The following is an 18,283-nucleotide window of genomic DNA, read 5'->3' as shown; positions in this document are numbered from 1 at the left end:
AGACCAAATTTATACAGTAGAACTCCAACCTGACCTTCCCTGAAGCTAACCTAGAGAACATTTTTGTCCAAACTAACCGTTAGCATGCGACCAAGATCCTATATGGATGCAAACCAAAACGAACAAGTTTGATCCATAAAACCCTAATCCGGTCTGAGCCAATCAAGATGCATCAGGCCTATTCTCTCTGTGTCTGCCAGAACTTGTTAACGCCATCACTATAAACGTGCCAATCTAGGCGCATCATTATCGCTGTCATCTGATAACGTTGCAGAATTCCTAAATATCTAATAACCATGCTGGAAGTAATGGAATAGTGTTGTGTTGTGGATCATAGTAGGTGGTCACTGCAAAAAATTTAATTTTTTATAATAAATTTTTTTTATCATTAAAATTTATTTTTTCATCGTTAAAAATATTTACGACGAAATATATCATCGCTAAAAATTTGTAGAGAAAGCCTCGTAGCAAAAGACCTTAGCGACGAAAAAATTTTATTTCATCACAAAAAATAGTCAACCTAGACGACGAAGTAATCACTGTATTAGCGATGAAATAATTTTATCGTAAGAGCTTAAATTTTCGTCGCTAAAATTACAACAAAAAATAATTTCATCGTAAAAAATAATTTTTTATTTTTTATTTATTTTAACGATGAAAATTGAATTTCATGACAAATATTAGCGACGAAAATAATTTCGTCGCTAAATATAGTGATTAAAACAAAATATTCTCTTATTTTTTGCGACGAAACTTTTCTTTCGTCATAATTTTGTGCGACGAAAAAAAAATTTTGTCGTAAAAAATGGCGATGAAATTTTTATTTCGTTGCAAAAATAGCGACAAAAAAAATTATTTTGTCACAATAATTGTGACGAAATAAATTTTCGTCGCAATTTATGCGACGAAAAAAAAATTCGTCGCAATTTTTGCGATGAAAAAAAATTTTGTCGTAATTTTGGCGATGAAATAATTTTTTCCGTCGCAATAATGATGACAAAATAAAAATTCGTCGCAATTGTGTGCGACGAAATTTTTATTTCGTCGCGATAATTGCGAAGAAATAAAAATTTTATCGCCATAATTGCGACGAAATAAAAAATTTATCGTAAAAATGTAATACTTTTAGCGACGAAATTATTTTTTCATCGCAAAATTAGCAACGAAATAAAAAATTTCGTCGCAATGTATAATAAAAATTTTATTTTTTTGGATTCGTAAATTTTTTTGTGATGAAATTAATATTTCATTGCTAAATTAAATTTTGGAGAAAAATTTTAATTTTAATTTTTTTATCAAAAAAAATCTGCTCAAATATAAATTCTCAGATCAACCATATTTTACATAACAATATATTAACACAATAGAAATATTCTAATTCAAAATACCAATTCCAAGTAACAAAAAATTTCATAATCTTCATTGTCATATATAAAAATATAAGTCCATACACCATTTTAAATTTAAAAAAACTACAAACTAGGTATGATCTGGCTCGTTGGCCTCGTTTCTTTCTCCAGGCATCGATCCCTGACCCGATATGTGTCGCGATGGTGGTGCAGAGGCGGCATTATGTGACTGTAGAGGTGCTAACTCAGAAGCATCAATACCGAGCCATCCCGCCATCGCAGCTACTATCCTCTCGAGCGTCTGACTATGATTCATCCAGTAACTAATCTGATTTTGCATTATGCTCATGGATGTCCTGACTGACTCTGGCACTGATGCATCATCAGACCGGTCGGATGACGAACTGCGTGATTTTTTGGACCGCATGCTATGACCAGATCCTAGCTGCCGTCCGAGGACGGTATCCAAAATCGTATCATCTGTCATCAAACAAATCTGCTGCGATCCAGTATCATCGTCAGATCCAATCTTCCTCGTCGCCTGCTCTCTCAATTGTAATATTTTTTCCTTCACAATAACTCAAATAAAATCATAATTTTTTTTCAAACTCTTTAAAAGTATTCAAAATATAGAGTAATGATACTTACATGACGTTGCCTCGCCTCCTCGGTCACGAACTTGCCACTCTTGTTTTGATAGAATTTAGCATAGGCGTCGACTCCGGATAGTCCCTATTCAAACAAAAGAAAAGAAGAAAAAAGATATCAAAATAATATAAATATTTAATAAGAAGTTACAACGTATGATTACAAATATAGTTACGTACCATCCTCTTCATTTCCTGTGCAAAAGAGGCACTTCCTTGCGTGTGAATAGAATCAATCTTACTCCTATTCACCTTATTCGCCTCCGATCGTCGCTACAAAATACATACAATTATAACCACTAAAGGATATAACAAAATTAAAATAACTTGAAATACTAGACATACCTGAAATGCCTCACTTCCAAAATACTCACATAACCACCATCAATCATCACTAGACCAAGCCCAATTTCTGTATGGCTGGGTCACATGATCAATCCTCTTCGCCTGCAGCTCATTGCAGTATTTATGAATCCTACATCGCCGATCTCTGTATCTATTTGCAGCCATTTTGAGAATACATGCCATCACTTCTTCATCGGTGCAATCCTTAAAGTCAATATTATCCTACACAGTCATCATACCAAAAAGCAAATACATGAAATTATTCATATAATAAAAAATTTATTTATATAACCAAAAATAATATGGATCATGTAATGATATGTAAGACATCCAAATTTAATACTTATCTTGATGTGAGAGACTAAAGCATCACGGTATCAAGGAGCTACATGCTTGAAACTTTCAGCAGCCCATGAAAAATGATTCCACATATACAAGCTGATCTCATTTGCAACGATACTAGCCTCTGTGCCAACCGGATGATCTCGAAATATCTGTACCTTCGATTTTTCATTGTGTGTATGCACATATTTTTCCAAAACAAGACCCCTACTAGGACCACGCACTGCACGTCGATGCTGTGTTCCTGCATGTAAAAATTGGTTAAACGAACATATATCATGTATCACTAAATATATATAACAAAAAAATATATATGGTTTATAAATTGATAGAGATGTACCTGTAAGGGGATGATGCTGCTGTGCCATGACCTCCGGTTGGGCAAGCTCTGGCTGAGCACTAGTCTGCTCTGTGGACTCGTACAACCGAGTCTCATCTAAATCCTCTGACTCATCATGCAAAATACTAAAGTGAGGATGTGTATCATCAAGCGGAGCCTGTTGCCTACCCCATGAACGTCTACGTCCAGGACTAGTCATGATGCTGCAATGATTAAAATAATTTAAATCAGCACGTAATCAAAAAAAACTCAAGTATTACATGATGTAAAAAAAAATAAATTGAATTACTTATTCATATTAATTATTGTTCTCAGATTCTGAACTCGTGTCCATATAGTCATCTTCGACGGGAGTCATAGAAGACTTCAACCCTGAAGTGCTATCATCATCGTCGTTAATGAAGTCATTATTGGATCGTGCTCGTGCCCGTGCCTGTGCCCTTATCGACGATCCAACAATAGAAACATCCTCAGGTTCATAGTCGTCTCTTTGTAATTATCCTATGTCAACCATGTCATCTGGCACTAATATATTATCTGGTGCTTGCATTTGATATGCTTCATTTTCAATAATTGCACAAACTTCATTCTCTAAAACTTCATCATTTGGGCATGTGAAAAGAGCGGGATCAAACAAATGCCTATGCTGAGCCCTTATTGCAACTCGCCAAGGCTCTTTCATTTTGTTATCATCAATATACCACACTAGTCTCGCTTGCTTTGCAAAAATATAAAGATCACTTTCATACCATACATGACCAGCGTGGACACTGATGAGTTGAGGATCTATAACAATTGGCCTGTATCGTCCTAAGTCATACCATCGACACTTGAATAACACAATCCGTCGAAGACCACTATATCTCAACTCTATAACCTCATGCTGAACACCAAAAAAATCTATTATTTCACCCTTGTGCTCGCCGTCCACGCTTATTCCATAATTCTGTGTAGTTCGATCATGATCACGATTTTTCGTTAAGAACCGCACACTATTGACTATGCATGCTGAATATACTGATACACATCTGTCAGGTTTTCGTGCAAGTGCGGCTAAGTCATTACTGATACAGTTAGGATTGTCTATACGTAGCTGAACTATCTACAATTAAAAGAACAATAAGCAAGTTAAATTTGATAAAATAAATACTATATAAATAAATTTTTAATCATGGATGAACATTAACATAACTTATCCGTTCATCAAACCATGATGCGAATTGATTCCTATGTCGTGTCGCTGCTAATGTAGGATTGATTCTTCTGAGCTCACTTTCATGCTCTCACTGAAGTGATACAGTAATACCATGTCTATTTTAATTTAGAGTCCATGTATATTCATTGATATATCAACAAATAAAAATTAAATGTATATACTCACATCATGTACGCTTCTACCTCGTCGCAATTGTTTAGCACATACCAATGCATGTCATCCGTTTCTTGTGGTGTCAACATTCGAAAATCTTTTTTACTATATGGTCGGGCAATATTGGAGAACACAGACAATCCATCGGTCAGAATCTCGTCAACATCGATATTCCGTTTGTGGCCTTGTAAATTTGGTCTCCACTCTCCGAAGGTACATAGAGCAGAATGTCAGACATTCATTCATAACATGTACCTCTGCTATTGAACCTTCAGGCTGTGCTTTGTTAGTGATGGTACTTTTGTATTCTCGCATCTCCTTATTCAATAAACATCACTTGATATCACATATAATAAGAATACAATAATGAATAATAAATATTACAATATCATGCAATTACCTTTTAATTGGGTACATCCATCTTGTATGTACTGGCCCACCCAATCTAACCTCATGTGGAAGATGAACAGAAAGATACACCATGATATCAAAGAAGGTGGGAGGGAATATCATCTCGAGCTTACAGAGAGTAATGATAATCTTCTTCTCCAATATGTCGATCTGACTTCGTCTCAATGTCTTCGCACATAAGTCCCGAAAATAAGTTCTCAGATCAAGTAACGCATCACACACATTATCCGGCAACAATCCGCGCAAACCAACTGGAAGCACATGTTGTAGAAGCACATGACAATCATGACTTTTCATGTCGACGATCTTCTCATTTTTTGACTTGATGCATCGTTTCAAGTTTGAGGCGTATCCATCAGGAAACCTCACTGATCTCAAATATGAAAGAAATTGATTTCTCTCTCTTCGGTTCAGTATATAACATTCCAATGGCTTCACCAGCCTATCTCCCCATCGAATCAAATGCAATTTCTTTCTAATCCGCATATCCTCTAAGTTAAGACGAGCCTTCATAGTATCCTTTGTTTTTCCTTCGATATTGAGAATGGTATAAAATATAGTATCAAATATATTCTTTTTAATATGCATGACGTCAAGATTATGTCGAAGAAGAAGCATTTTTCAATACGGAAGATCAAACAACTTGCTCCTTTTTCTCCAATTTTCGATACTTGTTCGCACCCTTGCTTGGCTGGCCAGACCCTTACCAAATATAACATCCTGTGGGTTGGGTAACTAATTTAAAATATTATCTGTAGACCAGAATCTTGGCTGCGCACATCGTTCATGCTTGCCGTTGAACTTAAGACTTCTCCTCCATCTATGATCATCTGGCAAGAAATATCGATGGCCGGTGAAACAAATCTTTCCACGAATACGGTCCGATGTAATATCATCGTTACAAATTGGGCATGCTTTATACCCTTTTGTGCACCATCCAGAAATATCGTCATATGCAGGAAAATCGTTAACTGTCCAAAGCAGTGCTGCATGCATGCGAAAGATGCCTCCTGCAATATGATCATACGTTTCGCATCCTTCTTCCCACAAATATTGTAACTCTTCGATCAACGGCTCTAAAAATATATCTATATCTCTTCTAGGGGCACGGGGACCCGGGATCAACAAGGCCAGTAGATTAAAAGGTGATTTCATGCACTTCCATGGCGGTAATTATAAGAAAATACCATAACAGGCCACATACTATAAGTAGTACTAAGATTACCATATAAATTAAATCTATCTGTTGCCAACCCTAGCCTGATGTTTCGTGAATCAGCTGCAAACCATGGATGTTCACGATCAAAATATTTCCACGCATCTCCATCGGATGGATGTCTCATGACATCATCGTCGATATTGTTTTTCTCCTTATGCCATTGCATGTCACAAGCAGTATGTCTCGACATGAACAATCGACACAATCGTGATGTAATCAGAAAGTACCGCAAAATCTTGCATGATATTTTCTTTTTCTTCTTATCCTTACCACGACTTTCTTTCCATCTGCTTGAATGACAAATCGGACATGCTTGTAGATCTTTTTTATCCTTCCGAAACAGAATACAATCATTCGGACATGCATGTATCTTTTCACAGCGTAGGCCCAAGTCATCGACTCCCAAACCGAGTCCTTTCAATAATTTTTTGGCTTCATAATGACTTGACGGAAGTAACTCTCCCTCTCGCAGTAGGTCCTTCAAAAATTTGAGCAACCAATTAAATGAGTTGTTTGACCACTTACCAAGTGTCTTCATATGTAATAACTTTATTACGACGGACAACAGAGAGTACTTCTTACAATCAGGATAAACATCACTTTGTGCATCTCTTAATAGACGCTCGAATCTATCATTTACAGATATGTTACTGTCCTCTTCAGCTTCTTGTCTTGGAATGGGATGCTGATGTTCTGCTCTCGCTTCTACATTTACTTCAAATAATTTTGGATGGAGATCCTCTAAAATTTCTCTATCTTCTGCACCGAGTGTTTGTCTTTCACGACTGCATGATCCACCGACTGACGATGGATTTATGGGACTCCTGGACAACATGCTCGAGCTAGTCGGCAAATCTTCATCCTGACAAGTCCATCTCTTGTAAGTCACATCTATACCGTGTTCGTATAAATGATTCTGAATGTCCAATAAGGTACATCAAAATAAATTTCTATATCGACGACATGGACAACGAGCTTTTTCATCTTCTCTAGTATGATTGGACGCCACATTCATAAAAGACGTCACACCCGTAATATACTCGGGACAGAACTTATCACGCAATGACATCCAACCACGATCCATACCCACATATTTATGATGCAAACTATACAATCAATTTTATGTAATAATAGTTGACTAACGCCTTATATCTCCTACCTATAGGGTGATGGTCCTATCCCATTTAGGAACGTAAGAATTTAATATTGCAATACATGTCTTCTATACCAAAAAAATTTTGACAGTATTTCGACGCAGTTCTCCAGATACACAAGCATTAAAGTTATGCTATGTATCTAGAGAACATGATCGAAAATACCGACAAAACTCTACGATGTAGAAGCACATGTGTTGCAATATTAAATTCATTCACGTGCCCAAACTGTCCACGAGGACAATTCAAGAATAGTGTGTAAAGTACCAATATTTTTTTTATAAAAAAAATATTGGTTTATGCATGCTATCCTCGAACGAAAATTCTAAGGCTTATAAATTTGTTATGCTACAATTAATATATTATTATTATAATTATTTTTATTTTTAAAATATTTTTAAATCATGACTAAAATTAATTATATCAAACAAATAATTATATCTAACATTATATCTAATTATTAAAATAATAAATAATTACTTTTAATGGTTAAAATTAATTGAGAAAAAATTGTTATAAAAATAAAAAAATATATAAATTAAAAAAATTATTCTCACCTTCAAGTCTCCCCTTGAATCCGACAGCTGTGCAGTGACGGTGACGGCAACCGGTGATGGTGGCAGCGGCCCGACGGCGGTGGCGGCGGCCCTACGAAACCAGACAAGTCAGGTGTAAGAGAGAGAGACAGGGAGAGTGACAGAGAAAGTGAGGGAGGGAGAGTGAGAAAGAAAATGGGTTTAGGCACTGAGAAAGAGAATGAGGGAGGGAGATAGGGGAGGGAGGGATCGACCGACGGTGGGGAGGGACGGGTCGATCGACGGTGGGGAGGGAGGAAGAGTGAGAAAGAGAGGGAGGGACGGGAGGCGACAGGCGGGGGAGGAGAGGCGGCAGGCGGTGGGATGGGAGGCCGAAGCGACGGCGACGCCGCGGAAGGGGGCAGCGTGGGCGAGGCGGAAGAGGGCAGCGCCGAGCTGCTGGTCCGGTGGGCCGGAGGAGGGATTGGACAGGAGGGACGGGGAGGGAAGGAGGGAGAGGAGGCGAGAGAGGGAGAAGGAGGCGGAGAGGAGGGAGGATTCGAGGGAAGGAGGGAGGAGGAGTCGGAGAGGAAGCGGAGGGAGAGGGAGACGACGGAGGCGAGGAGGGAGAGGACAGGCGTGAGGTCCTCTGCGGTCTACTCTTCTTCCCAGAGGTGGCGGGGAGGGGGGGCTCGACGACAGCGGGGAGGGAGAGAGAGAAAGGATGGTGGCCAGGAGGGAGAGAGAGAGGATGGTGGTGGGGAGGGAGAGTACTTATCGGGAAGGATGACCGGTGACCGACGACCGATGACCAGCGACTGAGGAGGGAGGACTGTCGCCGGCGACCGGGGAGGGAGAAAGAGTTTGGCGATCGCGGCGGCGTGGGCAAAGGAGAGAACGATCGAGGTTTTTTTGAATTGGGGCAAATTTTTGTCCTATTTCAAAGTGCCTTTTTTTTAATTAAAAAATATTTAGCGACGAAATTAATTCGTTACGAAAAGTAAATAATTTGTCGCAAAAAAATATATTTTTTGCAACAAAAATTATTTCGTCGCCAATGATAAATTTTTTGCAATGAAAATTTAATCTCGTCGCAAATATAAAAAAATTATCGTAAAAATCAACTTTTTTGCAACGAAAAAAATATTTCGCCGCCAAAAATCAATTTTTTTGCGATGCAATTATTTTCGTCATAAAAAAAATAATTTTTAGCAACAAAAAATTTTTTCGTAGCCAAAAAAAAAATTTTTTACGATGAAAAAAATTTTCGTCGCTAATGATTAATTTCTAGCAACGAATATTAAATTTTCATCGTAAAATATTCAAATTTTTTCAACAAAATAAAATTTAGCGATGAACTAGTTTCGTCGCTAAATATAAATAAAATTGATCAGAAAAATCCTTATTTTTTGCAATGAAATATCAATTTCGTCCCAAAAAAAATTATTTTTTGCAACGAAAAAAAAAATTCGTCGCTAAAGATTAATTTCTAACAATAAAAATGAAATTTTCATTGCAAAAGATATAACTTTTTGCAACAAAATTTTTTTCATCATAAATATCTAATTTTTAGAATGAAATTTAAATTTTATTGTAAAAATTTAATTATTTACGATGAAATAAATTTCGTTTCTAAAATTTTATTGTAAAAAATTAAATTTTTTATAGTGGGTGGATTGGTGGACGTCTTTAATGTTGGCACCTACAACTCATTCACGTCACATGACCATCTTTAGAAGAGACAACAAGTGTTGCACTTACTTCTAAAGGAAACTTGGAGGGACTCATCCTTATGCATCAAGCACTTAATAACGATGAAATTGAGTAGCTGGCTTATGAATGAGACATTGTGGCTGGCATCATCTCACAGTAATTTACATCTGTCCATATCATTTTGTTGTAGTGATGAATCTGTCAATGCTTGTCCACTAAATTTTTTTTTCTAAAATATTAATTATATTCTTGTTTAGATAATTTTTTTTTGAAAAAATAAATATAATAAGTTTGATGAGGAGTGCCACTTTGTCCTATATAAAAATGTCTTTGATGATTGCAGACTGGGACGCCATGTGATGAGGGGGCTTGGTGCAATTCGTAGGTAGTTATATGATTTATAACAAATCTTGTTATGCTGTCATTATAATGATTGTTCTACAACCTTTTTATAATAAATGTGTCAAATATTTTGGATGAAAGAGGCTGTCATAATCACTGTAATGGTCTATAAAAATTCTATTAAGGCCTGTTAAAACGAAATAACTTTGTGACTGGAACCTTGAAGAAAAGGAATGAAATATAATATCTTCATTTTGTGTCTCTATCCATTATTTTTTTGTTATAATTATGAGAATGTTATTATGAGCGCTAGCTATTTTACTAATTAAACATTCTAAATTACATCCCTTTGAAAAAAAAATGCTGTTTTTGGAACCGAGGAAAGAAAGGAGATAAATATAAAACTATTGTTTTTTATTAGTATATATTATTTTTCATTATAATATATTGTAACAGTTGTAACTATAGCTAGTACTTTAATGGTAAATAATTTCACATGACATAAATTGGGACAGATCCTGGCTGTTATTACGGTTGACAAAATATTTCAAGAAGATCCACTATAAAGGAAAACATTAATTATTTTGAAATCTCTGGAAAGTGAAATGGGCAAAATAAAATACAAATAAGACAGAAGAAAGGAGGGTAAGAGATATTAAGAAAAAAATAGATGGCTCCATCTCCGACGGGAAAAAAAGTGGCCAAGTTATAGAATTTTTTGGAAAGAATATATACAAGTAGACTGGAGGATAAGAAAGAGAATGAAATTTTAGTATTTGCTAGATCTCATTCTTGTACATATAGTAAGATAGGCATTTTGATTCGTTCTCAAATTTCTAGAATTCAAAATGTCTCCATCATGTTTCTACCCCCAAAAAAATAAGAACAGAAAGGAAATATCAATGCTTCAAGCCAGCTTATTCACAATTCTGGGCATTTTAACAAGCGGTAGACTAGAGTTAGATTAGTGAGATGTGGGATCATATCCAGACGGGGATCCCAAAATAAAGAACATCATTGGGTATGATTTATTTTTTCTATATAGACCACATAAGATAAATTAATCAGATTTAGGATCAGATTCAGTTAGGTTAAATCTGGAAAAAGCATTCCAAAATGAAGATTCAAACAGCTGAATGTGAGATCTATTATTTAAACTATCTTTAGATTATTTTTTGTAGCTAGTTGAAGTATAGATAAAAGGGCCCCAAAAATAAATGATTTTTAGTTTACAAATAATAGGATTATGTTCAGGAGTTTGAATTTTTATTAGAGCAATCCATTTTCTAATTTCTTTCCTTCTTTTTGAGAGACCATGTCCAAATTCATCTGTTCATATCTGTCATCAAATCTGTTACAGCAAGCACAAAAATAGGACACACACAGATTCGTATAATCACACAAAATAAAAAAGAGAAGAAAAATAAACACAGGATTTATGTGATTCGGCTGAAAAGCTTACGTCCACAGGCAATGCACGAGAGAAAAATTCCATTATAATGAAAAGAGAGATACAATCATTCAGAACTCTCCAAACCCTAGCCGCAATTTGATTTTCCAAACCTCTCTCACAAAACTGCCGAGATTGACAGAAAGTACAATATTTATACTGATCCGTACCACGCCTCCCACCCCCCAATGAGGTCAGTGGTGGGCTTCGGACATGGATCTATCAGCTCATGCCCTCCGCTACCACCACAGACCTTCCAAAAAATTTCATTCAGGTCGCAACGCGGACTTTTCAGATTGGATCATAGTTCGAGCCCATAAAAAATATCCAAAATTCAAGTCATATTAACAAAATCCTATCAACTTTACTATGGTTTATCTCCAACATGAATGCATAGCCAAGCTTCTTTGCTTTTTTTTTTTTTTTTTTTTTTCTTTGTTTTTTCTTTTCTGAAATGAAAAGTACCATGAAGTTGCTACTTTTTTTTATTTTTATTTTTTTTATGAAAAAGTTGCTACCTTGTTCTTTGTTTTTAATTACTTTTGGTGAAGGTGCCAGTTTGGCCTGCCAGTGATGAGGTCCCTTGGCTGTACCAGAAATCAAGCTCTTAAAGTTTGGGAGTTCAGTGGTGTTGGCTGAAGTCTATATCGCCATGAAGCCTGTTACTAATAGGCTTCTTTCTAACCAAAATAAATTAAACAACAATACAAAAGAAAAAGAAGATGGAATAATGCGTCCTTTCGGGTCTCAACCAACGCTTTCCCTCTCAAGCATAATATTGTGCCTTAATTAATATGCTACTGATGTACTCACGAGACGTTACGTCTACTCTCTTATTCCCATAAACAATAGAAGAAGAACACAGCTGTATCTTTACTTGGAAAACACTAGATCCTTGGAAAAACACGGATAAGGTACAGTTTGTATCCCGCGAATCATCTCCATGAGATCTTGTGGTTGAGCTGTTGCTATCGACCAACCAAGACCTACCAATCCTTTAGGAAGTGGTCCATGCCCATCAGGCCTCTCACAGTCCATCTTATTCTTGTCCCTCAACTTGGAGATTGTCTCCTTCCTCCAACTAGGGGTGTACTTCGCCAACCTCATAATAGTATGTACCAAATCATGTTAGCTATTTCTTTTTCTAAAAAGTTTGAGTAGTGGTTTGGTTAGCAAGTAAGAACTAATGCACGATGGTACCTTGAGGCAAAGTAGACGCCATTTCCACTATATCAGATGTATAGGACTTGTTTTGAACTAGTTTGTATGGAGAAGCAATGTCTGTGTTTAGAAAAGGATCGGAGAGAAATAATATCTTGTGGCGAAGATAAGAGTTTGATTGCAAATAACATAAGTTTACTCATTTGATCATATAGTGATTGCTTTTTATTCATGTATTAAAAAGAAAAAGGTAGGTTAAAATGCTGAGATACCATAAAGTTTTTACCCATGAAAGGTTTGAAATGAGGATACGCAAGAAGTAGGCAAGCCTTTGTGAAAAATATAGAACCTACCACATTACTTCTTAGTAAGTTCGCTATTTGTTATATGTACAGAGGATTTAAATATTGTTTAAAAATTGTTAGCTTATCCAAAGGTTTTTTTTTTTTTTTTTTTAGAAAAAGAATTGTTAATGCTAAACATGGAGATTTATATATATAGTTTTTGAGACAAGGAGGGTCTGAATTGCAAGTTGAGACAAAAACAACAGGGTTATGATTTTAGACCACAACCTGCAGCGGGTTCCACTAATTAAGCATTATCAACACATGTAAATTAGAGAGGTTTACTTGATTATAAAGACACAAATAATGATGGCAGTAAGGAACTATATATGAAGTCGAGGAGAGATTAAGATTATCTCCATCAGAAATAATATAAATACATAGTTAACCTCAATTAGCTTTCTTGGTGATCACCTGATTTTCCTTTTCTTTGTTTCCCTTTCACTTCTGTTTAAGATGGATTTTAGCAATTCCACAACTTTGGGAGCATTTTACTTCAAGTAAATAGAATTTAATTATGAAGTATATTCATAGTTCGTCTATCAGTAATTCATCCCTCTCAACTACTTCATCTTTATCTTTTAGCTAATTACTAAATGAAGGTTTCTGCTATCTACTTCATAAAAATCCCCTCTATCTTCAATGTTTGACATTTGTTAAAATTTTAATTATGTTAAACATGAATTCTTCTTCTCCTTTCTTTTCTTTTCTTTTTCTTTTTTTTTTTTTAATTTTTTGGATGTGTGGGTGTCTTTTTTTCCCCATGGGTGGGAGGTAAGTTTAATCAAATTTTCCAAGCTAACTAGTTTTCAACTATGCATTATATGTGATTTTTCTTTTTTCCCCTGAATATCTTCTTGATCATTAATATTGCATATCTATTCATCATGCAATAATTTAAAGAAGATCTGTGAAATATTTCATGTCACCATCAATTAGCTATGTAGCAGCTCATTGCATAGGATGTGGATGACTTCCACTCAGTCAGTCCTTTGATTCCCTTCAAAAAAGTAAATTGCTTATTTGGATGTTTTGTTTACACTGAATCATCACATATAAGTTAATAATTATCACAAGTTCTTGTTTAAGAGATGATAATTATCACAAATTGTGATTCTGCATAACTATATGCTTGTTTCTCGGAAGTTACATATGATAATAATTTGCAAAATTATATATGATCAATAAGTTAAGTAGTTGAACCAGTGGGGAAGAAATGTTCAAATCAGCTCAACTGATGTCATGGTTCTTCCTTTTTTATCAGTGCATGTCCATTTCTAGACTGGTTCAAAAAGTATAGTGATAAGTCAGCGCTTCAGTTCGAAACATAAAAAGCCTAGGACAACTTGATTCTACCCATGATTTCGATTCTGATAAAAACATCAGTTTACTATAGACTATAGATAATGGCTGGGTCATTTTAAGTCAGAATCTTTAGAATTGTTGCAGTTTTGACAGATCTCAATGTTCTTCCCTCCTGGTGAAAAAAGGAAATTCTGAGGTCATACTTACACTTTTTGTACATTCTCTTTAATGCCTGTTTTGCGGTCATCAGCTTCTCACTTTGGTCCACATTGATAGCACGATGCACCCAATAATTATGCTTCATAAATAACCGAAGTCTCCAATTACTGAACATATATGGGGTGATATCTTGCAATTAGGTTATCTTTGTTTATAGTTATAAGAATACAGAAAACATTGCATAAATTGTAAAAAGAACCCCTAGAATATAGCGTGAAACGCATTTTCCATTACTTCCATTAAGGAGTGCTCTAAGGTCGCGGATCAAATTTCTTAAAGCCCTTATAATCTCACAACCATGCAAATAGAATTCCAAAAAAAATGCATTACTTTAAAGATAATATGCTTACTGATGTTTCATATCCCACAAAGGCAATTCGCTTGAAGATAAGCTATGTTGAAATATGACATCAATATATACAAAGCCATACCTTCTGTGAACTGGAGGAGCTCTTCATGTGCTACATGTTAGCTCATGGTGAGAGAATTGCGTGTGTGGAACATTAGAGGTTGTTCCTTCTCTCTCTCCGTCTTCGGCAAAGCAGTACACTGGTCCCATGAGCACGCCAGATGCTGGAGTTAGTTGATGTTGTCAACCAGCCTGGGCTCTTCTGCCCTGCTTTTACCACCTTAGCTCTTAGCTCCTGCCTTTTGTATCCCTTATTTGTGAATCTACTCCAGCTTAAGCTCCTGATTCTTCGTTTGATGGATTGCGAATTGAAACTAATATTTGAACATTCATGATGCTATTATTTGTCATGCCGAGAGCACAAAATCTTGTGAGCTTATAGTTAACTAAATAGGACCCACTCAGAGGAATGGAAAAGATTTGGTAAATTCATCTGCACCATGTTTTTTCTTGACCACAGACTTGTTCACTTCATAGCATAAGACATGATGCTCTTGCTGATGCTATACAGAATTTAGCCTGGTATTATGGTTGTCTATACTTGTGGGCCAATGCAAAAACCATGTTGAGTTAATAGGACTTGGTTTTCTGAGTGGGATTTCTATGAACACTCTAATAGAAATTATATAAGTTGTCAGATGTAAACCTACAAAAATTTTTCAAGGAGGCGCCATAGATATTAAGATATCAAAATCTAACAAGATTGATGTTAACCGATACAAAGAAAACAAATCCTTGCTCTTTTAGGCCGTATACTCCAAAGGGGATTCCTTCCCCTAGTTAGAAGGACTCCCTTTCCGCCACTGTTCCCATGTCACCCTTTCACTCTCCACTTTTGCCTAGTTGCCCAAGCCAGCCAGGCCTTTTGGTGAAACAAGTGCCATGGGGGGCAACTTTTGGAGCCATACAAAGATGGGCATGCCACTTTAAAGCTAAGGTCAAGCAAGGCGGCAGGGGTTCTGGATTTCATGAGAACAAGACTCAACTGCATGGAAACAAACACTAAATGGGACAGGACAGCTTCCATGTGCCTTCCTCTCGTGACATGGACGTTAAGGGCTATACGGGTATTACGACCTAATTCAAAAAAGATATTTGGACTCCTTGCCTCCTGAAGCTTCCAAGAAAGAAAATTATAAGGTGACAAAGTGCCACAACAACCAAGAGAGAGAAAGAGGAGGGTGGAAAGAGATGCCAACAAACTAACATGAATGAGGAGCATTTGAGTGAAGGAAGACTCTTCAACGAGCTAGGAAGGAAGAGAGCCATATTTGTATACCTACAAATTAATATTGGGGGAGGAGGGGGGGAGAGAGAGAGAGAGTTGCTTGAAAGAGAATTTCTTTGTAAGGCCTTAAAAAAGATTACAAAGAGAATGTACCAAAAAAGAAACCGAAAGGAAAAGAGACTTTGATGCATGCCCCATCTTCTTCTTTTACTTGCCTGACCTTGAAGGACATGACAAGAAAAGGAAAAAGAGCAGATATTTATTCCAAGGCTCAGTGTCTTAAATGTTTCACACCAGCACTTCACAAAGTCAAATCACCTCTCTCGTACAAGTAGATGTTATTTTCGGTAACACCACATATATCTCCCATGTAATCCTTGGCTATTTTAAAGATTTGATGGAAAATGAAGGAAGCCAAGGAATCAAATTTCAGGTCCAGGTTGCATGCATGAGAGACAGAGATGAGCTATAAATATTCTAAGCTATATTTTCCAAGACTGATGCATGGAATATTGTAGAAAAATGCAAGCATGTATGCGAAAGATTTACAAAATCGATTACATAAGCATTCATGCTGCCCTATCCGTACATGAACACAGAGATTGAGAGCTAAAAGGTGAGAAGAGGTCAAAATCCGTACAATAAATAAAATCATTACGTAGATATGAAACTGCCATTAATTTTCTTTCCTAATATATGAAATATTAATAGGGGAAGTATGATACAAGTTAAGAGAGCAATAATATATGAAGATCGAAAGCAAAAGAAAGTCCAAGAGAGTGGAATCCAATAATACGAACTCACAGGGAAGGATATCAAGGTTCACCCCCCCCAGGCCAGGATGTCAAAAGCAGTAACCATGTGCGAGAAACTTAAGAAATCTCCCTCCTGCTGTCTTCTCTTCTTTCACACGTCTCCACTCCTTTGCCAAACAGCCCCATGTCATAAAAGTGAGAGAGATCACATCAGTACCAGTACCACAAACCATAATAAAAAGGAAAAAGTGGTGAAATTATGGGCAGCCAGAAGATGGAAGTGATCGGCAAGAGAAACTAACCATTTTGCTATCCCTCTAGGGTTTCTCAAGAAATCTGAGGAGAGAGATCTAGGGTGATGAAAGGAGTAGGGTTGTAGGGTTTCCTGGTGCTCCCATCAGCAGATGAAACTGCAACATGATCTGATATGTATGCTCATCCAAGATCTAGAGGAAAGAAAAAGAGATCAGATCATGCTGGCAGCTTCAGCTGCTTGTGGTGCACCACATACCATCAAAGCGCCGGCCTGAGAGAGGTGGGAATAGGCTAGAAGTAGAGAAGAGAGGCAACTGCTGGCCTCAAAAGAGGAGGCTATGGGGGAAAGGAGGCGATGGGGAGAGGAGATATATAGAGGAAGAATGGGGAGTTGGTTTGGTTTGGGTTGGGGGGGGTGGTGGGGGCGGTTGGGTGGGTTTGTGGGATGTAGGAGAGGGGGGTGGTGGTAGTGCTAATCCCTTTTTCTTAGTCTCTGGTATTTGGTTGTAATACCAAGGCTGAAAGGAGACTAAGAATAACCAAAAAGTTGTGGTCCCAGGAACAAAAGAAAATATTGAATATGTCATGCCCAGGCCACCACCATGCAGTTAGGGTTTCTAAATTTTCTGTGCGCCTTTTTAATTGCCTTCGGAGGGGTCTTTTCTATATCACCACATCCCACTCAACCATATGCTATGCAGCGGAGAAACGCCCAACCACTGTACCAAAAGGAAGCTCCATTCCATATGGCATAAGTGGATTGGCACCATTCAAGGGATCAGCGTTGGTGCATGTAGGGCTGTGGTTCGAAACTCTAATTTTCCCCATGACACATAGCAGTGGATATATTTTGTATCAAGGTTGAGCCCTGAGGCAACTTTCTACAACATTATTTGATCAAACAGTAATTGTATATTACACCGCCATTCTTGTGAACAACAGTCCATGAAAAATGTTCTGGTCCCCCCTTCACTTGTGCTCTTATATAACATTTTAGCTTTGTTTATACCTCTCTCTCCCTCTCTCTCTCTCTCTATATATATATATGTATATGTGTGTGTGTGTGTGTGTGTGTGGTGGCATTGGCATTCAGTTCATGACGCATGAGCATCTTTCCTTTGACAAGAGATGAGTGCTTTTCTTTAGCCTTTGTCCACTATCCCTTGGGAGCATGCAGCTGAACTCGGTGGGTGGTGGTGTCAGATGATCATAAGTAGATGCTTAAGACAACAGCTTCTATATAGCAAGCACTGTAAGTCCAGTCTACATCAGCAACAGCCTAATTCAAACAGCAAAGAAAATGATATGTGTGATCACAACATGCTTTCGTATAAAGCTACACACTATCGATTGAGATTGCCTTCTTCTTTTCAGTTACATTGTCTTTGTTGTTCTACTTGAATTCTATCAT

General features: G+C 36.9%; 2 protein-coding genes across 4 annotated transcripts; both read right to left on the bottom strand.

The window, feature by feature from the left end:
• Window positions 1-1,408: 1,408 nt before the first annotated feature.
• LOC105055584 (uncharacterized) lies at window positions 1,409-17,291 on the bottom strand. Of its 3 annotated transcripts, XM_073251970.1 has the most exons (8): window positions 16,920-17,291; window positions 16,667-16,784; window positions 14,657-14,948; window positions 3,024-3,226; window positions 2,342-2,927; window positions 2,177-2,269; window positions 1,998-2,081; window positions 1,409-1,917 (listed from the first exon to the last, which is right to left on the bottom strand). In XM_073251970.1, exons 6-8 carry the CDS (start codon window positions 2,186-2,188, stop codon window positions 1,480-1,482), a joined length of 534 nt encoding a protein of 177 aa, XP_073108071.1. In that variant the 5' UTR covers window positions 2,189-2,269; window positions 2,342-2,927; window positions 3,024-3,226; window positions 14,657-14,948; window positions 16,667-16,784; window positions 16,920-17,291; the 3' UTR covers window positions 1,409-1,479. The 3 variants fall into 3 exon arrangements, 2 of the variants coding, with proteins under 2 accessions (XP_073108071.1, XP_073108070.1); XM_073251969.1 differs by having other exon boundaries at window positions 14,657-16,784; XR_012138614.1 differs by lacking the exons at window positions 1,409-1,917; window positions 1,998-2,081; window positions 2,177-2,269; window positions 2,342-2,927; window positions 3,024-3,226 and adding an exon at window positions 12,003-12,298 and having other exon boundaries at window positions 14,657-16,784.
• LOC140855293 (uncharacterized) lies at window positions 5,539-9,489 on the bottom strand. Its single transcript, XM_073251165.1, is given in 5 exon segments — window positions 5,539-5,975; window positions 5,978-6,781; window positions 7,734-7,824; window positions 7,971-8,464; window positions 9,453-9,489. Coding segments are annotated over 5 exon segments (1,863 nt in total).
• Window positions 17,292-18,283: the final 992 nt, after the last annotated feature.

The sequence above is a fragment of the Elaeis guineensis genome, chromosome 2, assembly GCF_000442705.2.
Source record: "Elaeis guineensis isolate ETL-2024a chromosome 2, EG11, whole genome shotgun sequence".
NCBI lineage: Eukaryota > Viridiplantae > Streptophyta > Magnoliopsida > Arecales > Arecaceae > Elaeis > Elaeis guineensis.
This window is presented reverse-complemented; position numbering and strand designations above follow the sequence as displayed.